Below are 22,209 nucleotides of genomic sequence, written 5' to 3' on the forward strand. Positions count from 1 at the left end.
CCCGCAATCTGTCTGGTTGACTGGCAATCCAAAGATCTTCCACTCTGATCATTTGGAGAAGTTTCTGAGGCAGAAAAATCTTTTTCCTCTACTCAGCTGCTGTTTAAAACTGCCGACAGACAAGGCACAGCAGAACTGTGAGTTCCCTCCATTATTTCCTATGGGAACATAGTAACATAGTAGATGATGGCAGATAAAGACTCGAATGGTCCGTCCAGTCTGCCCAACCCTACCCACTCTTTAAATTACTGAATTAATTTAAATCTTCCTTCTTAGCTATTGCTGAGCCAGAATCTAAAGCTCTGCCAGTACTATGCTTAGGTTCCATCTACTGAAGTCTCCATCAAAGCTCACTTCAGCACATCCAAACCATCCCAGCCATTGAAGCCCTCCCCAGCCCATCCTCAACCAAATGGCCTTAAACAGACATAGACCGTGCAAGTCTGCCCAGTACTGGCCTTAATTTTTTCTGATTTAAGATCCTCTGTGTTCATCCCAGGCTTTTTTTTTAACTCTGTCACCATTTTCTTCCCCACCTCCCTCGGGAGCGCATTCCAGGTATCCACCACCCTCTCCGTAAAGAAGAATTTCCTTATATTGTTCTTGAGTCTACTACCCCTCAACCTCAAATTATGTCCTCTGGTTTTACCATTTTCCTTTCTCTGGACCCAATGGACTAAAAAAAAAAGTACGGGGGTGGGAGGGTGGTATTCTCTCCATAAGATGCACCTTTATTTTCACCCTCTTTTTGGAGGGGAAAAAGTGCGTCTTCTGGAGCAAAAAGTACAGTAACTCCTCCAATATTTAGCCCCCCTACTTGCTCAGCTAAACCGGGTACTCGGGGCCAATGCAGAAAGCAACCATAGGCTCAAAGGAATATAATAGCTCATATTTAAGCTCAGAAGAATAAGCGCCGACGTCTGCTGGCCCTATATGTGGTAAGCACTAGAAAGATGACTGCAGATAAGGGCTACAGCCCATCAAGTCTGCCCATACCATTGACCCCCTTTTAAGTCTACTGGCCCCCTTAACTCTACTGACCTGCTCTATTAAGTCTATATCCTAGTGACCCTATTCATTGGTATGACTCTCGCAGTGATCCCACATAGGTATCCCATTTATTCTTGAAGTCTGGGATATTGCGGGCCTCGATCACCTGTACAGGAAGCTTGTTCCAATGCTCTATCACTCGTTCCGTGAAGAAGTACTTCCTGACGTCTCCACGAAACTTCCCTCCCCTGAGTTTGAGCGGATGTCCTCTTGTGTTCGAGGGTCCTTTGAGAAGAAAGATATCATCTTCCACCTTGACCCGTCCCGTGATGTACTTAAATGTCTCAATCATGTCTCCCCTCTCCCTACGCTCCTCGAGAGTATAGAGCTGCAATTTGTTCAGTCTCTCTTCGTACGAGAGACCCTTTAGCCCCGAGACCATCCTGGTGGCCATCCGCTGAACCGACTCAATTCTGAGCACATCTTTACGGTAATGTGGCCTCCAAAATTGCACACAGTATTCTAGATGAGGTCTCACCATGGCTCTGTATAATGGCATCATGACCTCAGGCTTCCTGTTGACGAAACTTCTCTTGATACAACCCATCATCTGCCGTGTCTTAGATGAAGCCTTCTCCACTTGAGTAGCAGTCTTCATGTCTGCACTGATGATCACTCCCAAGTCTCGTTCTGCTGTAGTCTTGGTCAAAGTTTCTCCATTCAAGGTGTAAGTTCTGCATGGATTTCCATTTCCGAGATGCATGACCTTACATTTCTTGGCGTTGAAGCCCAGCTGCCAGACAGAGGACCAACTTTCTAACGTACGGAGGTCCTGTTCCATAGTATTCTGCAGATTGTAGCCGTTTATGATATTGCATAGTTTGGCATCATCAGCGAATAAGGTTACCTTACCTTGAAGCCCTTGAGTCAAATCCCTAATGAATATGTTGAAGAGGAGTGGACCCAGGACTGAGCCCTGCGGCACTCCGCTGGTCACTTCCGACGTTTTGGAGAGGGTACCGTTAACCATCACCCTCTGAAGTCTGCCACTTAGCCAATCTTTAACCCATGCAGTTAGTGTTACTCCTAACCAGTGTTCCCGCTAAGGTGCGTTGGCCTGCGCGCGCGCACAAAATATTACATCGCAGCGCAAAGTTTCTCTTCACAGCGCACACACGCGTCGCAAAGGTAAGGGGAGGTAAGGTAAGGGGACGCATTGGGGGGATTGCACTTCCCCACAATTGCCATGCTTCGGTTCCTCTTCTTCCTTCCTTCCTCCCCCCCCCCCCCCCCCCGCGGGACCCTGCGGCACCATCAACTCTTACTCCCTCTAATGTCGGCCCTGCAGCTCCAGACTTCCTCGCACCTTCTCCCCTCCCCCTTTGGATCGCTATTATTTTAAATGTTATAGCCGCGGAGCTGTATCCATCAGTGGAGATGTCTAACCTCGGCCTGCCCCGGAACTCTTACTGCAACAGTGACTTCCTGTTCCTGCCTAGACGGGCGGCTGCTGCAGTAAGAGTTCCGGGGCAGGCCGAGGTTAGACATCTCCACTGATGGATACAGCTCCGCGGCTATAACATTTAAAATAATAGCGATCCAAAGGGGGAGGGGAGAAGGTGCGAGGAAGTCTGGAGCTGCAGGGCCGACATTAGAGGGAGTAAGAGTTGATGGTGCCGCAGGGTCCCGCGGGGGGGGGGGGAGGAAGGAAGGAAGAAGAGGAACCGAAGCATGGCAATTGTGGGGAAGTGCAGAGCTGCAGGGAAGAGTGTTGCGGTACCCAGCTGGAGGGAGAAGGAAGATGAGGGAGGGAATTAAAGGAGATGCCAGGGCTTGGAGCGTAGGAGGAAGGTATGCCAGTCTAAGGGAAAAGGAAGGGGGAGATGTGAGAGCATGGAGGGGGAACGAAAGATGGAAGAAAAGGAAAGGAGAGAGATGCCAGAGAATCAGGGAAGGGGAGATACCAGACTATGAGGAGAGGTGTGGGAGAGGGAAGGCGAGGAGAGAGATGCCAGACCAATGGGGTGAAAGGAGAGATGGAAGGGGGAGGCATACAGTTTCTGGAAGGGGCATAGAAGGAGAGAAGATGCCATATAGGGGAAGAGAGACGGCAGACAGTGAATGGAAGGAAGAGAGTTACAAGAAGATGAGGAAAGGAGAAACCACAGAAGACAAAGGTAGAAAAAAATTTCTATTTATTTATTGCTTTAGGAGACATGTGTCACTGTTTCTGTGAAGCATTGTATGCAGAGTCCAGCTTCTTGCTGGTTCAATTTAACCTTTGTCTATGTATTTTTATTTTATCCCCCCTTTTACAAAACTGTGAAGCGTTTTTAGCACCAGCCTTGGTGGTAGCAGCTCTGATGCTCAGAATTTTATGAGCATCAGAGCTGTTACCTCCGTAGCTAAAATCCACACTACAGTTTTGTAAAAGAGGGAGGGGTTAGTTTGTGATTATATATTCCTTACTAGGCGAAGGTGTTTTCTGTGTTCTGTGTGTTCGAAAGACATGGTTTTCTGTTAGGATTGACGGTGTAGGATTGATCTGTGCTGGTCTGGCTTGTTTAGTTTTACAATGGGTGTATTGATGTACTGCTCACTGCAATATGTAAGATGCTGCCTTTTCCTAGGTACTCATGTGTGACGTGTGGTTTGTTACTAAAAATCATGTTTTTCTTACAGATGGGGGGGGGGTGCCAAAAAATGATGGGCCCCGGATGTTACATATGCTAGGTACGCCACTGTATGTAAAGATACCAGAAAGCTGGCGTAGCAAAAACTTCTAAGTTTTGAGTATTTAACCCTCCCACAATCTCACGGGCACTCGTTTCAAGTTTATTGAGATTTTGATTTAAACGCAATATCAAATATTTTCAATGCGTATAACAAAAATAAATTTGGGGAAATAAATAAAACCATTTGAACCAGTGTTCCCGCTAAGCTGCGCTGGCGTGCGCTGGCGCACAAAATATTACATCGCAGCGCACACGTTTCTCGTCACAGCGCACGATCGGAAGAGGCGTACGGCAGATGGCAGGGCGGCGAGAGGAGAATCGGGCGAGTTGGCTCATAACTTGCTGGCGCCCGATATTTTTGGCTCACGGTGAAAAAAGTTTGCTCACAACACCCGCCCGCTTAGAGGGAACACTGCTCCTAACCCCATCGATTCCATCTTGTTCAGCAGTCTGCGGTGTGGGACGCTGTCAAAAGCCTTGCTGAAGTCAAGGTATACGACGTCTAAGGACTCTCCCGAGTCCAGCCTTCTTGTTACCCAGTCAAAGAAGCTGATAAGATTGGACTGGCAGGACCTACCCTTGGTGAATCCATGTTGACTGGGGTCCCGGAGATTCCCCTCATTCAAGATTGTATCTAATTTATGCTTAATTAGTGTTTCCATGAGTTTACACGCTATTGAAGTGAGACTCACCGGTCTATAGTTCGCAGCCTCAGCCTTGCAACCCTTTTTATGCAGAGGAATGACGTTGGCTGTTTTCCAGTCCAACGGAACTTTCCCCGTGCTTAGTGAGAGATTGAAGAGCACGGCCAATGGTTCCGCCAGAACATCTCTCAATTCTCTAAGCACTCTTGGGTGTAAATTGTCCGATCCCATGGCCTTGTTCTCCTTGAGCCTTGTCAGCTCGCTGTAGACGTCTTCAGGTGTGAACTCAAAATTCTGAAACGGGTCTTCCGCAATTTGTTTTGCCTTCAACTGTGGTCCGTGTCCCGGTGCCTCACAGGTGAAGACTGATCAGAAATATTCATTCAGTATTTCGGCTTTTTCAGAATCCGCCACTGCGTAGTTTCTGTCCGGTCTTCTAAGGCGTACTATGCCGTCTGTGTTTCTTTTCCTATCACTAATATACCTGAAGAAAGATTTGTCCCCTTTTTTAATGTTTTTTGCCAAAGTTTTTTCCACTCGAAGTTTGGCCTCCCTAACTGCTGTTTTGACCGCTGCAGACCTGGTCTTATATTCTACTTTAGTTTCCCTTCTCTGCGTACGTTTGTAGGAAAGAAATGCTGTTTTCTTCTCCTTAATGAGGTGCGAGATCTCCTCAGTGAACCATTGGGGTTTATTGTTTCTTTGCCGTTTGTCTACCGATTTTATGTAGCGATTAGTAGCTTCGTGTATGGATGATTTCAGGTACGACCACATAGCTTCCACATTACCGGTCTCTGCTTGGTCCTGCAGCGTCTGATGGACGAAATCTCCCATGTGTGTGAAGTCTGTGCCCCGGAAGTTAAGTACCTTTGTTTTTGTGATTGATTTAGGGAATCCTTTCCTAAGGTTGAACCATACCATGTTATGGTCGCTGGAGGCTAGCGTATCTCCTACCAAGACCTCTGAGACGCTTTCCCAGTTGGTGAGTACCAGGTCAAGGATCGCCTGGCCCTAGTGGGCTCCGTTACCATCTGTTTTAGTTGTGCACCATTTATGGAGGCCAAAAGCCTCTTGCTGCTACTGGTGATTGCTGAAAATGTGTTCCAGTCTGCATCAGGCATGTTGAAGTCCCCAAGCAGTACAGTGTCGCCCCGTAGAGTGATATTCTCTATGTCCTCAATTAATTCAGTGTCCAGGTCTTCCATTTGTCTTGGGGGTCTGTATACCACACCAAGATACAAGCATTTATTGCCACCTCTTGCCAGGTTAACCCAGAGGGACTCCCCGGTGTATTTGACATTTGTGATCCTGGTGGTTTTGATGTCTTTTTTAATGTATAGTGCTACCCCACCACCTAACCTGCCCTCTCTGTCATGACGAAGTAGATTGTACCCCGGTATAGTCATATCCCACCCATGTGAGTCCGTAAACCATGTTTCGGTTATTGCCACCACGTCTAGGTTGGCATCCCTTATTTCAGTTTCCAGCTCTAGAATTTTATTGCCTAAACTGTGAGCATTAATATACATGGCCCTCCACACATTGTGTTTGCTAGGTCGCTGTAAGGCTTTTTCCACCTGAATCTGTGTGGCTCCTAGAGAACTGTTTGCTATGTGCTGCCCAATTCACAATTTGAATCGGTTCACCGATTCACTTTGAGTGAATTGATTCAAATCGATTCCCTTTTAAAAAAAATTGGCCTCCCCGATTCGGTGCCCACGGATTGGCTGCTGTTGCTTCGGGGTGTGGTTACGCATGGCATGGATTGTATCTTAAATGTGTGAGTGAGTGTTGCTCTCACCTTCTCCCTTCCCCTTTGGGGAGAGAGCTGGTAGGTGATTAGTGGACGGTCGTGCGGACGGGTTAGTTCCCCCACTTCCTATGGTGGCTCATGGCTGGTAAGTGAAATGGTGAGCAAGTGAAGGTTAGAACGGGGCCCAGTCTAGAAATGGTTCTGCGTCCCTCTGCTCGTTGTCTGGCACTGCCGTTATGGTGAAGAAGCCCACGAAGGAGCAGGATGAGGTCGGGGGTTAGCATAAAACTGGGGCTGTACTATCGCCCACCTGGTACGCCAGAAGGAGTTGGACACGGCTTGAAAGCTGAACTGAGACAGGAATGCAGGACTGGAAGTGTAACAGTGATGGGGGACTTCAACTACCCGGGGATAGACTGGAGTACGGGTCACTCCAACTGCACTAGGGAAACAGGATTTGTAGAAGCCGTGAGGGACTGCTTCATGGAGCAACTAGTCAGGGAACCGACGCGAGGGGGTGCTACTCTTGACCTCATCCTAAACGGATTAGGGGGGCCTGCAAGAGGGGTAGAAGTGGGAGGACCACTAGGCAACAGTGACCACAACGCGATCAGATTCAAATTAGAAAGGGGGACTCCCATAGTAAGGAGGACCGCAACAACTGCGCTCAACTTCAGGAAAGGAAACTATGTTGCTATGAGGGAAATGGTGGGGAGGAAGCTCAGAAACATCTTTAGGATGGAGACTGTAGGAAGCGCCTGGACCCTATTCAGGGACACCCTGCAGAAAGCACAAAGAATGTACGTCCCCAGTTTCAGGAAAGGCTGCAAGAACAAGCGGTCAAAGGACCCGGCTTGGATGTCAACTGAAGTAAAGAGGGCAATAAATGACAAAAAAGTATCCTTCCAGAGATGGAAAAAGGACCCAACGGAAGAAAATCACCAGGCGCACAGGAAATGCCAAAAGGAATGCCACCGAGAGGTTAGAAAAGCAAAAGGGAAATACGAAGAGGGGCTGGCCAGGGAGGCGAAAAACTTCAAGGCATTCTTCAGTTACGTAAAGGGGAAGCGATCAGCGAGAGAGGAGGTGGGGCCGTTGGACGATGGGGATAGGAAGGGAGTGATTAAAGAGGATAAAGAGGTAGCTGAGAGGTTGAACACGTTCTTCTCGTCGGTTTTCACGAGAGAAGACACATCTAATATACCGGACTCAGAGGAGCTCATGAGTGGGGAACAGGCCGAAAAATTGGAGCACATAGAGGTAAGTAAGGAGGATGTCCTCAAACAGATAGATAGGTTAAAATGCGGCAAATCACCGGGCCCAGACGGGATCCACCCAAGGGTTCTAAAGGAACTAAGACAAGAAATAGCGGGCACAATCCAGCATGTTTGCAACCTATCCTTGAAAACTGGAGAGGTACCAGAGGACTGGAAATTGGCGAATGTCACACCTATCTTCAAGAAGGGATCGAGGGGTGACCCCGGGAACTACAGGCCGGTGAGCCTGACTTCAATTATAGGGAAGATAGTGGAAGCTATGATCAAAGACGGCATTTGCGAGCACATCGAGAGAAATGGCCTACTGAGAACAAGCCAGCACGGATTCTGTAAGGGAAGGTCATGCTTAACGAACCTTCTGTACTTCTTTGAGGGAATAAGCAGTCGGGTGGACAATGGGGAACCCATAGACATCATTTACCTTGATTTTCAAAAGGCTTTCGACAAGGTGCCACATGAAAGGCTGCTTAGGAAGCTGTGGAACCACGGGGTGGGAGGGGATGTGCACAGATGGATCAAGCACTGGTTGTCGGGTAGACTGCAGAGGGTCGGAGTGAAGGGCCAATATTCTGACTGGCGGGGAGTCACGAGCGGTGTGCCACAGGGATCGGTGCTGGGACCGTTACTCTTCAACATATTTATCAATGACCTGGAAAAGGAGGCAAAGTGCGAGGTTATAAAATTTGCAGACGATACCAAACTGTGCGGTAGAGTTAGGTCCAGGGAGGAGTTTGAGGACCTGCAAAGGGACCTGGACAAGCTGGAAGACTGGGCAAACAAATGGCAAATGCGCTTTAACGTGGAAAAATGCAAGGTCATGCATATAGGAAAAAAGAACCCGTTGTTCAACTACAAATTGGGGGGGGGGCATTGTTGGGAGACAGCAGACTTGAGAGAGACTTGGGTGTGCTGGTGGATGCATCACTGAAGCCATCTGCACAGTGCGCAGCAGCCTCGAAAAAAGCCAACAGGATGCTGGACATCATAAAGAGGGGCATAACAACCAGGACGCGGGAAGTCATCATGCCATTGTATCGAGCGATGGTGCGTCCACATCTGGAATACTGCGTTCAGTATTGGTCGCCACACCTCAAGAAGGACATGGCGGTACTTGAGAGAGTCCAAAGGAGAGCAACGAAACTGGTAAAAGGGCTGGAACACTGCCCATACGCCGAGAGGTTGGATAGGCTGGGGCTCTTCTCTCTGGAAAAGAGGAGGCTCAGGGGAAGATATGATAGAGACCTTCAAGATCATGAGGGGCATAGAGAGGGTGGATAGGGACAGATTCTTCGGACTGAAGGGGACAACAGGTACGAGGGGGCATTCGGAGAAACTGAAGGGAGATAGGTTCAAAACAAATGCAAGGAAGTTTTTTTTCACCAAAGGGTCGTGGACACTTGGAATGCGCTACCGGAGGAAGTGATCAGGCAGAGTACAGTACAGGGATTCAAACAGGGATTGGACGGATTCCTGAGGGATAAAGGGATCGTGGGATACTGAGAGAGGTGCTGGGATTTAATACAAGTATAGAAAACTAATCAGGTAATAAGTATGGAAACCCAACCAAATCGTGAATGTGCAAGACCGGAGGATTAGGACTTCGATGGGAAGATAGGACTTCAATGGGAAACCAAGGTGGCAAGGGGGCCCCTTCTGGTTATTCAGACAGGTCGTGACCTGTTTGGGCCACCGCGAGAGCGGACTGCTGGGCAGGATGGACCTATGGTCTGACCCGGCGGAGGCACTGCTTATGTTCTTATGTTCTTAAGTACAGGAGCTGGGTTCCAGCCTGCCCAACCGCCACTGCTTTGAGTGTGAGCAGCACGGAGTGACGTAAATTGACATCACCGTCAGAAGCTTCGTGTGCACCTCCTGCTCCGGCCTCTTGTGAGTATCATCTAATAGGAGTCCCAGGGTATTAATAATCTTCTCGGCTGTTAATAGGGCTTATGCTATTCTTATGTGTATTCCCTCTTTCCCTATCATAGTAATGCAACTGTCTGTTCTATGCCCTTTCTGTGAATTCAAACAGTATTGCTAACACCATAAATGTCCGCGGAAAAACATTATTGGCTCTGTACTTAGTTATTCCTGCCCACACTTCTTACATGGATTGATTGCTTCCCTACATCAGCTTTAAAAAAAATGAGCAAAAAGAACAAACTTTTTTGTTTATTTTGTTTACACCACAGCGCTTGTGTGGGTAGGAGAGGGCAAATGGGGTGAAGAAGCTATAAAATAAACCCACTAGGATGTTTGAAAAAAACACCCAATTGGGAAGGAAAATCGAATTGAAAAATCAATTCAATAGGCTGAATCGAATCAAAATTTTTTTTTCCTGAATCGGGCAGCACAAGTAAGCACAACTTCTCCACAAAACCTTGGGTGCATATGTTCAGCATACAATTCCAACCCCTTCCCCCCCCCCCCCCCCCCAAAACACACACACACACACACACATTTACAGCAGGTTTTCTGTGCATAAAATTTGTATATAATTAACTTACGCATTCTGCAAGTATTACTCCGCAAGTATTACTCAGAGATCCACAAGTAGCTCTGCTATGAGTCTGCCTACATTGGCTCTCGGTTAATGAGTCTGGTTTGATGTGTAGACTGTATTTTCATGTTTAGTGTCGGAATTGATAAGTAGGGATTTAAATTTCAACAAGGCAGATATTTATTTATTTTTTTTCAAGCTTCATATGCTGTCATCTATTCAATTAATTTTGCAATTTATTCTCTTTTTTTAAAACCTTTTGTTTTGGAGCCATAAAGTATCATATTTAATAGCATTTCTGTGCAAATGTAATTTAGCCATGCAAAAACTGGATCTTAAAGCAATGAGAGAGAGAGCAGCTGTTCATTGGGAACTTGCTCAGCAGGAAAATGCAATCTTGCATTTGCAGTTAGTGTGACTGCTGATTCAGCACAGGAATATTAAATTTAAAAGGAATAGAAACCTTAATAGTTCAGTCACTACATGCAGAATGGTGCTGAGCTGTCTCTGCAAATATTCAGAAGGCATAAATCAAAAGACAGGCGAAGCTGTAACCTAAATAAAAATGTTTTCCGTCACCAACCTGGACCAAGTCAGGTTGCACAAGTGGGTGACAGCATCCAATGACACTAAACAGCGTTCTCAAGTATTGGTACAAGTGTAAAATTCTGAGTATGAGCAGCCCTTCTCATGCGCAGTTGTCTCCTTGATACTATCGCTTTTTGTTTTTGTTTCTCTTCTGCTGAATGGGAAAAAAAAAATACCTGTCACATATTTAAAGAGGTTTTGTCGGATCCACTTGTTTGATGTATTTTTATAATAGCTTTTCTAGAAAAAAAAAGTTCTATTGGATTTCTTTAGTCATTTTGTTACTGCAAAAAAAAAAAAAAGGTCCAAATCCAGAACAGCCATTCCAGGTGTCTGATTTGTGTGATCTCCAAACACAATTGAACTAACTGAAAACTTTGTGGCAGGATATCTCTTTGAGACTGAAAGAACCATCTGAATTGCCTCCATTTTCACCATGAGGTAGAAAAGAGATTCCTGTTAATCTAGAAGGATGAGAGGAAATGGTCAACAAAGATGGGGAAGAACCAACATAGTCTGTAGTGAAAGATACAAAGGCAAAACAAGGGAAACTGCAGACACATACAGTGATGCATGCTAAATTTATTATATCACATAAGTGCAGTTAAAAACAATATCTTAAAACAAACCAAAGGACCCGACACGGTCCGTGTTTCGTTAACACGCCTTCATCAGGGGTCCTAATAAACCAAAGATAAAAATGACTTAAAATGTACACATTAAAATTGTATAAAATTACATAAACATATAACAAGAAACATATGAAAAAGATATATAATAAGGGAATGGTGAAAACTCAATGCCAAAAGCTTAAGAAATAAAAACAAACGGACATCCAAAGCTGAAATTAACAGAACATAAGCATTATCACTCCTATTAGTTCTATTACTCATTTAATACATTAATCTTTTTATTATACATACCCTTGATGATTATACATACCCCTGTTTGGATTTCACCCTTGGTCTCTTTTGGCTTTATCACTCCTTTATTAGTTTTTGCCATATTGGTTGCTTATTATGTTCTGTTAATTTCAGTTTTGGATGTCGTTTGTTTTTATTTCTTAATCTTTTGGCATTGAGTTTTCACCATTCCCTTATTATATATCTTTTTCATATGTTTATTGTTATATGTTTATGTAATTTTATACAATTTTAATGTGTACATTTTAAGTTATTTTAATCTTTGGTTTATTAGAACCCCTGATGAAGGCGTGTTACCGAAACAAGGACCATGTCGGATCCTTTGGTTTGTTTTAAAATGTTGTTTTTAACCGCACTTATGTGATATAAATTTAGCATGCATCATTCTATGTGTGTCTGCAGTTTCCCTTGTTTTGCCTGAGAGGAAATGGTCTCCATATGCACACCTGTAGATTCTTCTCTAAAGACATTGCCTCTACCTTCATATGCAGTGATTTAGACAGATGAGCCATAAAATAGCAGTAACAGGGATTGTCCAAGATGGCATAAACCACCTTGGAGGCTTCTAGGCTTAAAGTGCGGTCATCTTGCTTATTTGTACAGGTTTCATGTTGAGGCAATCTCAAAGATGCCATCTGGAAAAGCATAGGCATCTCAGCACGGATGTTACTTGAGATATGACCCCAAAGTGTAGAGCTGCATTATCTCCTCCATCCAAAAGATAGTAGTGCTGCACTTTCTTACTCCTTCTGCATGGACATCACATTGGTCTTTCAGCCAGGGGCATAGCCAGAAGTTGATTTGGAAGGGGTGGGGGAGTGTCGGCAATCATTTTCTCTTGGTCTCCTCTCATATCATGCCCTTGCTGGTGGGATGCTCAAGCCCTACCAGCTAACGTTCTGCCACCAAAGCCCTTCATGTGCTGTTGGAGAAGCTGAAGGAAAGGGCCAGAAGAGTTGGTTAACCTTTCAAGACCCTTAGGTTCTTTGTATAAAATAACTTTCTGTTCCCCAGCAGGAGAAAATATACACTCCTCCCTCCGTATTCGCGGTGATAGGGGAATATCAAGAGCGCAAATAACTTTTCATATGTGCTGGGAAATGGAGATTGCTCTGTGCAGTGCTTGGAATCGGCAATTTTATTTTTAAATGCTGGGGATCAGCGATTTTTCTCTATGCATTACTGGGAATCAGCTATGCATGCTGGGAATCGGTGATTTTTCTCTGTGCATTACTGGGAATCGTCTATGCATGCTGGGAATCGGCAATTTCTCTGTGCAGTGCTGGGAAACAGATTGCCCTGTGCAGTGCTTGGAATCAGCGATTTTATCTTTAAATGCTGGGGATCAGCGATTTTTCTCTGTGCATTACTGGGAATCGGCTATAAATGCTGGGGATCAGCAACTTTTCTCTGTGCATTACTGGGAATCGGCTATGCATGCTGGGAATTAGCGATTTCTCTGTGCAGTGCTGAGAAACATTGCCCTGTGCAGTGCTTGGAATCAGCGATTTTATCTTTAAATGCTGGGAATCAGCAATTTTTCTCTGTGCATTACTGGGAATCAGCTATAAATGCTGGGAATCAGCAATTTTTCTCTGTGCATTACTGGGAATCGGCTATAAATGCTGGGAATCAGCAATTTTTCTCTGTGCATTACTGGGAATCAGCTATAAATGCTGGGAATCAGCAATTTTTCTCTGTGCATTACTGGGAATCGGCTATGCATGCTGGGAATCAGTGATTTCTCTGTGCAGTGCTGGGAAACAGATTGCCCTGTACAGTGCTTGGAATCAGGGATTTTATCTTTAAATGCTGGGAATCAGCAGTTTTTCTCTGTGCATTACTGGGAATCAGCGATTTTCTCTGTACTATATAATCGTTGGTGATCAGTAATATTCTCTGTGCAATTTGGAATCAGCGATTTTCTTTGTAAAAGTTGTGAATCGACGATATCAGTGATGTAATTGGGGGGAGGAGCCAGCATACTGAAAACCGCAAATAATCGGAACCGCGATTGACGAAACCGCGAATACTGAGGGAGAAGTGTACATGTCATTTGGGGTGGTTCTAAAAGAAAAAATAATCTAATGGTGTAGTTGATTTAGAAGAAAAATTTGGCAAAATGTACATTAGTTTCTGATCAAAAGAGCAGAAAGTGCCTGGTCTTCAAACCTCTCTTTATTAATAGTAAATAAATAATAGAAGCAATTAAACTAAAACAGTCATGTTAAACATATGGCAAATGATAGATTCAAATCATGGACTTGACACGATCCGTGTTTCGACTATGGTGCCTGCATCAGGAGTCCCAAATGATAAAAACAAAATCAAATCTGAATGCTAAAAGATAAAAACAAGCCACAAGTTGCATCCAAATTCGGGATGACAGCTGCTATCTCACACTGGAGTAGACGCTGAAGTGTGGTTTTTTTCTATCTTTTAGCATTCTGATTTGATTTTGTTTTTATCATGTTTGCGTGACTGTTTCTAGCCATAACTTCAGAAAAGAAATAAAAACTACATTCTTTAAGAAATTCCTGAAACAGCCCTAATTTCATACTTACCGTCCTTCCCCCCTCCCTCTTCCCGCCACACAGAAACTACATAACCTACTCTTTACCTCTCTAGAAAGGACAAATGTTCTTCCATTGTAACCCTCTGTTTTTTTATCTCTTTTGTAATCCGCCTTGAACTGCAAGGTAATGGCAGAATAGAAATCTCTAATGGAATGGAATGTAATATATTATTTATTTACTATTAATAAAGAGGAGTTTGACAACCAGGCACGCTCTGCTCTCTTGTTTGGATTTTGCCACTAAGGGCTCCTTTTACAAAGCCACGCTAGTGGTTTTATCGCATGCACCGGATTAGCGCGTGCTATAGCGCGCGCTAGCCAGAAATCTACCGCCTGCTCAAAAGGAGGCGGTAGCGGCTAGCGCGTGCGACAAGTTAGTGCCCTAGCGTGGCTTTGTTAAAGGAGCCCTTAGTATGCAGAGACGACTTTCTTTAGTTTCTGATGCAATCCCTACAGAAAACCTGAAAGTGAAGTCCATAAAAGTAGTTTCTTAAAATCTGAACAGTGTTGAGAGAGTTTATAAGCCTCAGATATAATAAAAATTAAGTTCTTATATGATACGCTTGTATAATTGAAACTACACTTCCCCCTCCCTATTCGTGGTTTCGATGTTCGTGGTTTCAATTATCCGTGTTTTTTTCCCCAGGGCCCCCCCCCCGAGAATTGCTCGTTGGCATCGGGGAAAAAAACGGCCCTAGGACTTGGAGGGGGGCGGCGGAGGGGGGCTATCCGAGGTGACGGGGGGGGCGATAGGAGCATGGACCTTACCTGGTGGTCTAGCGGTGACACGGGGCAGGAGCAATCTTCCTACACTCCTGCCCCATTCAGAGCTGTGCGGTGAGTTCCCGTGGTCTTGCGAGACTACAACAGGGAGTTCCTGTTGTTGTCTCGTGAGACCACGGGAACTCAGCAGCATGGCTCTGCATGGGGCAGGAGTGTAGGAAGATCGCTCCTGCCCTGCGTAACCACTAGACCACCAGGTAAGGTCTGGGGGTGGGTCAGAGCCGGCCAAAAGTTATTCGTGATTTTTCCCTATTCGTGGGTTGGCTCTGCCCCTAACCCCCGTGAATAGGGAGGGAGAAGTGTAGTCTTTTGTTCTGTAATAATTCCATGTTTCTTGAAACTTAGGGCTCCTTTTACTAAGGCGAGCTAGTGTTTTTAGCGCAAGCAGCAGATTAGCGCATGCTAATCCCGTGTTACGCAGCTAGAACTAGCGCCAGCTCAATGCTGGCGTTAGCATCTAGCGCGCGCTATTCTGCGCGTTAATGCCTTAACGCAGCTTAGTAAAAGGAGCCCTTAGTGTATGCAATTGAGATAGCTAGCCCAATTTAGAATCGGCGTGTGAAAAAGTAATTATTTATTTTGTTAGACCAGTCCAAATCAATGAGTTATATCCCCCTACCAGCAGACTAAGATCAAACATTTAAAGATTCCATTTAAAGAAAGCGTTTTAGGATGGGATTGGGAGGGCTTCGAGAGCAATTTGAAAGACTAGGACGGTGCTGGAAGAGTCCTTTGGCAAATCAAGTAAGACACTGCTAGATTTGGAGCACAGTTCGGTGATGAAATTTCTCACAAAAGAAGGGAAAAAGCCAAAGAAGATCCATGAATGCATGACTGCATTTTATGGTGAGTCTGCCCCATCATCCTACAAAGTAAAATTTTGGAACAAGCGGCTTAAGTGTTGTAGAGAATCCATTGAAGATGACCCTCACACTGAGCAGTCTGTAGAAGCAATCTGGTTAGCCACAGAAATGTACAAGAAAGTTGAGGATTTAATTTTGTCAAACAAACGAATTAAGGTTTCCCGAATAGCTAAAGAAGTGGGCTTCTCTGCAGGTACAATTTGGAAAATAATTCATGAGAAATTGGGCATGTGCAAGGTTAGTGCAAGATGGGTTCCAGACAATGCTGATGCCATGTAAGAAGGCTATGAGGCTCCAGTGCTGTTAGGAGAACTTAGATGCTCCTTAAAGACCAAATTATTATTTTTTTCATTATTTGGTGCCTGGAGATGCGACTTGGATCTATCACAGAGATCCTGAGTCCAAAATGGAGTAAATGCAGTGGAAGCACAAGTCATCCCCCCACCCCAAAAATGTTCAAGACAGAAAAATCTGCAGGCAAAACCATGGCAACCTGTCTTCTGGCATGATAAGGCTTTTGCTTCTGAAATTCATGCCACACAAGACAATCGTAACCGGGAAGAGTTATGCCAACACCAAAGATCGCTTTGCAGGAGTCAAATCAAGGAGAAAAGACGAGGAAAGCTCACAGCAGGCGTGCTACTTCTTTACGACAATGCGCTGGTGCACAGATCACGACAATTACAGGCTGTCATTCGAGAATGTGGGTTTCAGCAGCTGAACCACCACCCTACTGTCCTGACCTGGATCCTTGGATTATTTCCTGTTCAGAGTTTTGAAGAAATACCGTATTTGCCGGCGTATAAGACGACTGGGCGTATAAGACGACCCCCCAACTTTTACAGTTAAAATATAGAGTTTGTTATATACTCACCGTATAAGACTACCCCTTCTTCCGCACACCTTCTGCACAACAAATAAAACTTAAAAGAACATCAGAATTTATTTCAACAATTTTAATTAATTCACTAAAGCAATAGAATTCTTTTCCTACCTTTGTTGCCTGGTTTCTGCTTTCCTCATGTTCTCATTCAATTCCTTCCATCCACTATCTCTCTTCCTTCTGCATCTTCCATTTGCTCTGTTACTGTGCCTCTCCCTTTCTTCCCCCTTCCAAATTGGTCTGGCACCCATCTTCTTCTCTCTGCTCCCCCCATAGTCTGGCATCTGTCTTCTTCCCTGCCAGCGTCTTCTCCCTACTCTCTCTTCCTCATTTCCTTTGTGTCCTTCTCCCCCCCCCACCCTTCCCATGGCCTTTCAGCATCCTTCTCCACCCCTTTGTATTCCCCCATGTGCTTTCAGCCTCCTTCTCCCTCCTCTGTCTTCAAGTGCTTTCAGCGTCCTTCTCCCCCCCTCCTTCTCTACCGCCCCGGGTGCAGCACAGCCGGCCAGGTTCCCTTACTTTTGTGGCACTTCCCCGATCGACCGACAACAGCCCCGGTCCGACAAACCTCCCTGCCCTTAACCGCGAATCTAAATTACCTTCTTACAGCTGCTGTAAGAAGGTAATTTAGATTCGCGGCTACAGGGCAGGGAGGATTGTCGGACCCGGGCTCGAACCGCGAGGCTACTCTCCTTCTCCTTATCTGCCCTGCCTGCAGCACAGAGCCGAACGGAAGTCTTCCCGACGTCAGCGCTGACGTCGGAGGGAGGGAGGGCTTTGTTTAAGCCCTCCCTCCCCGCTGACGTCGGGAAGACTTCCGTTTGGCTCTGTGCTGCAAGCAGAGAAGGTAGGGAGAAGAAGAGCCGCGTACATCCAGAAGACTGAGCATCTAGCCCCGCAGGAGCCCCGCGACCCTCGGAGGCGTCCCCATGGGATCCCCGCGACCCTAGGGGGCGTCCCCACGGGATCCCCGCGACCCTAGGGGCGTCCCCGTGCAGCTCTCTAAACAGTACCCGGCGTATAAGACGACCCCCGACTTTGGGGAGGATTTTAAGGTACTGAAAAGTCGTCTTATACGCCGGCAAATACGGTATATCTCTGTGGACAGCAGTTTTCAAGTGATGAGGATGTCAAGGATGCTGTTGTAATTCCCTGGTTTGAAGGTCAAACAGAAGAATTATTTTCAAAGGGGTTAAGTCATTGCAGGAAAAGTAGATGAAGTATATGGTGCTATCACTGGACTATATTGAAAAACACAATTTTTTTAGAAACTCTTTCCTACTAAGGTATATAAATTATTGAATGCTCCTTGTAAGTCATGTGAGGATTAAGATATTCTGATTTCATGTTTGAATTTTTTTAAAAAACCCAACATAACTGCTTTTTTTTGGGTTTTTTTAGGAACATCAAAATGTGAAGATTTAGATATCTGCTCAGGAACTGCGTGCGGAATTTTAAAACATCTTCAGACCCATAGAAGTCCTTTCTCAGATGTGACTCTTCTTTATAAATTGAAATCTCTGGTACTTTTGCAAGATATAGAGAAGTTGAAAATTGCACTACAACACTTTGAAGAGCATTCTACTATGCTTCCTGGTATGTAGATTATATTAATTTATGTACAATTTTTTCAATAGTAAATATATTTCATAGAGCTCTAACTCTGAGCCTGATATAATAAAATGAGTGTAAAAAAGTATGCTAAAATTCAGCTTCTACTTTCTTTTTTTTAACTCATATACTAAACAGAAAAAGTGATTAAGTTAAAGTATAACGGCTGTAACCAGGAAATCTTACTGGGGTTTCAATCCCCCCAAAAAGTGCTAATTCTATCTAAGAAAATGCTAAACCAAAAAGATAAGTTTTTTTCAATAGGCTTCTAAATGTTATATAAGAAAGTTCATTGCATAATTCAGATGGAAGAGAGTTCCACAAATATGGAGCAAAATCAAAAAAGGCAAAATTACATGTGGAAGTCAGCCCAAACAAGTGAACTGAGGGCAAAGACAAATGATGAGCATTAGAAGAATGCAAATTTTGAATTTGCCTATAAGGTACCAAGAACTTAGCTAAATAATCAGACTAGCCCAATTGTAATACTTTAAAAGTTAAAGTCAAATTTTATGCATTAGTCAAAACTTTACAGGAAACCAATGAAACTCTTTCAAAAGTGGGGTCACATGATCATATCTATGAGCATTAGTTAAATCCTAACAGCAGTATTTTGCACTGTTTAACTTTTTAAGGGCTATTTTTGGAAGACCAGTGCAAATATTACAATAATCCAGCTTGGAGATAACCAAAGATTTGCAGCAGGACTTGTCAATCAATATATGGACAAATTTATCAAATTTGATGCAATGATGCAAAACAAGATCTAATCACTGAAGTAAGCTGTGAACTAAATGACAATGGGACATCTAATTAAAATGTGTTGGGAACTTAAGAAAGCAGTTTGACAGAATCTGTACTAAAATTGGAGAGAATAACTTTGAGCTTAGAATAACTTTTTTATCCCAGGACAAGCAGGCAGCATATTCTCACATGTGGGTGACATTATCCACGGAGCCCCGACGCGGACAGCTTTTCAAGCAAACTTGAAAGAAATTTCAAGTTTGCTGTGCTGCACCACGCATGTGCATGCCTTCCCGCTCCACTAGAGGGCGCATCCCCACCTCGTGGTCCTCTGTTCTTGTTTTCTCTCCGTGTGAATTGCCTTCTAGCACCGCGGCTTTGTTGTTTTATCGGAGTCGCTGTGCGTTTTTTCTCTTCTGTCTTTTTTTGCTCTTGTTTAAAAAAAAAAAAATCTACTTCGTTGTTCGGCATCCGGGGGCTCACGGTTTGCCGTTGCCGCTTGACCTCGATCGGTCGCGGCCTGTTGGTTTTTCATGTCCCGGCCTTTGTTGGGGTTCAAAAAGTGCACCAAGTGTGATCGGCTGCTGTTGATCACCGACCCCCATCAGTGGTGCCTGTTGTGTTTGGGTGCGGACCACCCTACGGATTCGTGCCCCTGGTGTGCGACTTTCCAGTTTCGGGCCCTCCGCCGCCGTCGTATACGCATGGCGGAGCTTTTTGTGGTAGAGCCCTCGGCGGGCCCGGCCTTGACATCAGCCTTGGCTTCGGCCCCGGCCTTGACCTCGGCCTCGGTCTCCTTGGCCCCGCCTCGGCTGTCCTCGAACTCGAAGCCCTCGGGCTCGAAGCCTACTCAGGGTAAGTCCCCGCTTCCCTCCTCAGGTGCCGTTCCGGCGAAGAAGCCATCCTCGGGGTCCTCGAAGGGACCGGGTGGGTCGGCCTCGGCCCCGCCCCGGTCTTTCAAGTCCTCTACTCCTCGGGAATACTTGTTACCGAGGTTGCCCTCTGCGGAGTATCCAGCTGCTTCCGACATGCCGTCCATGATGGCAGTCCCGGTTTTACAGGACATGCTCCGGGCTCTTATTTCCTCAGAGCTGTCTTTGGCCTTGGCCCACCTGCAGCCTTCCTCGGCCCCGGCCTCGGTCCTGGCCTCGGCCCCGGCCCAGCCTGAGCGCAGCATCCGTGTGCCCCGGGACAAGGTGCGCCGGACACGCAGGCTCTCGTCCTCGGACTCCTCCTCCAAGGCCTCGGGGGGTTCCTCGCCCTTGGGTCGGCCTTGGGCGAAGCGCCGTTCCAAGAGGCCGACACGTTCTCGAGTATGCCTCCGAGGCGTGGTCGCTCCCCGCTGGCCCGGGCCGTCAAGGTGCTCCGGGTCTCTGAGCTTTACCTTTCTAACCCGAGGTTGCTTTGATCTCCTCCTCGGAAGGGTTCGCCCCGGGGCTCCAGGGATTCCTCTCCGAGGCGTCGGAAGGTTTCTGTGCCCCGGACGCCGAGGTCTTCCCCGAGGGCCTCCTTGGGATCTCGGAGGTCTCTGACCCTGGCGCATTCCCTTGGCGCTGCTTTTTGGGGGTCGGATGTGGGAGCTGGTCGAGAGCCCCGCTATTCCTGCGAGGCCTCGCCTTCTTTTTCGGCGGCTCGCACTCGCCTACCCCAGAGGATGACAGGTCCGGTCTGCGTCCCTCCTCGTTTTTGAGGTTTGTTCAGGACATGGGGCGTGCGTTGGATTTGGACCTCTTGGCAGGGTCCCAGTATTCCAAGGAATTCTTGGCGCAGCAGGATTTGCCTTCCCCACCTAGGGAGTCTCCCCGCCTCCCGTTGAACCCGGTTCTCCGGCAGGCTTTTTTGCGGAATCTGGAATCCCCATATGCGGTGACGGCAAAATGGAATCCAAATACTGCACGGTGCCCTGTAAAAGGTTTGAGAGGGCTCAGTTATCCCACCAGTCCTTGATGATGGAGTCATCCCTCAAGAAGTCCCAGCCTTCTCGGGTTTCCGCTGCGGTTCCGCCGGGACGCAAGGGTCGCACCCTTGATAAATTTGAACGGAGACTATATCAGAACTCCATGATGGCGAATCGGGTTCTGAATTATGCCTTCACATTCACCTCCTACCTCCGTCACATGGTGAAGTCCTTGCCGACCTTTCATGGGGTCTTGCCAGCATCTCACCGGGACGAATTTGGGCGGCTGGTTGAGTCTCTCTCCCAGCTTCGTCTTTATTTGTTCCATGTGACCTATGATGCGTTTGAGCTGGCCTCCAGGGTCTCTGCGTTTGCTGTCGCTATGTGCCGGCTGGCGTGGTTCAGGATCATTGATATGGATCCTAACCTGCAGGAGCGCCTGGCCAATCTGCCCTGTGTGAGCTTGGAGCTCTTTGACGAGTCCCTCGAGGCGGCCACGAAACGCCTCTCGGAGCACGAACGGTCTTTTGCTTCTCTGGTACGTCCCAAGGCAAAGCCGTCGGCTCCTAAGACCTACCAGGCTCCGCCTAGGCGCTAACCGCAGAAGACCACGCCTGCTTTCTCCAGGCCACCTCCTCGGAGGCCTCCTCAGCAGTCTCGAGCGCAGCAGCAGAAGCCTCAGGTGCAGGGGGCGTCTAAGCCCACCCCGTCCTTTTGACGCTCTGGGCGGTTGGGGGCGGGCCCCCTCAGCACTGTCATCGACCCCGCTACCCATCGGGGGTCGTCTGCGCGCATTCTATCACTCTTGGACCCTTCTCACCTCGGACGCTTGGGTCCTTCGGGTCGTTTCCGAGGGTTATTCCCTCAACTTCTGGGAACTTCCTCCGGACAGTCCGCCCGGCGCGTGTCCTTCCAACAGGTTGCAGCTCCCCCTTCCTTCGGAGGCTAGGGCTTTGTTGCGCCTCCGGGCGGTGGAGCGTGTTCCCCCCTGTCAGCGGGGCAAGGGGTTCTACTCCCGCTACTTTTGGTCCCGAAAAAGACCGGGGACCTGCGCCCCATTTTGGACCTCCGGAGGCTCAACAAGTACCTTGTCCGGGAGAAGTTCCGTATGCTCTCCCTTCCGGTTCTGTACCCGCTGCTGGACGAGGGGGACTGGATGTGCTCCCTCGACTTGAAGGAGGCTTATACCCATGTTCCGGTGCATCCCGCCTTCCACAAATTCCTGCGTTTTCAGGTAGGGGCGTTGCACCTTCAATACCGGGTCCTCCCCTTCGGATTAGCTTCGTCCCCTCGAGTCTTCACAAAGTGCTTGGTGGTGGTCGCAGCAGCCCTGTGGTCCCGAGGGCTGCAGGTCTTTCCTTACCTGGACGATTGGCTGATCAAGGCCTCGTCCAGGGAGGGGGTTATCTTAGCGACCCAACAGACTATCATCTTTCTTCAGCG

At 46.8% G+C, this 22,209-nt stretch overlaps 1 protein-coding gene across 3 annotated transcripts in view; it reads left to right on the forward strand.

Annotated features, from left to right (window-relative positions):
* ERICH1 (glutamate rich 1) overlaps positions 1–22,209 on the forward strand; it is an 85,782-nt gene that overhangs the window by 57,705 nt on the left and 5,868 nt on the right. For all 3 annotated transcript variants that reach the window (XM_033935948.1, XM_033935950.1, XM_033935949.1), the window contains exon 5: positions 17,916–18,110. In XM_033935948.1, the coding sequence (XP_033791839.1) occupies positions 17,916–18,110 (195 nt within the window). The remainder of the gene's footprint in view (positions 1–17,915; positions 18,111–22,209) is intronic.

This window comes from Geotrypetes seraphini, chromosome 3 (genome assembly GCF_902459505.1).
Source record: "Geotrypetes seraphini chromosome 3, aGeoSer1.1, whole genome shotgun sequence".
Lineage (NCBI taxonomy): Eukaryota > Metazoa > Chordata > Amphibia > Gymnophiona > Dermophiidae > Geotrypetes > Geotrypetes seraphini.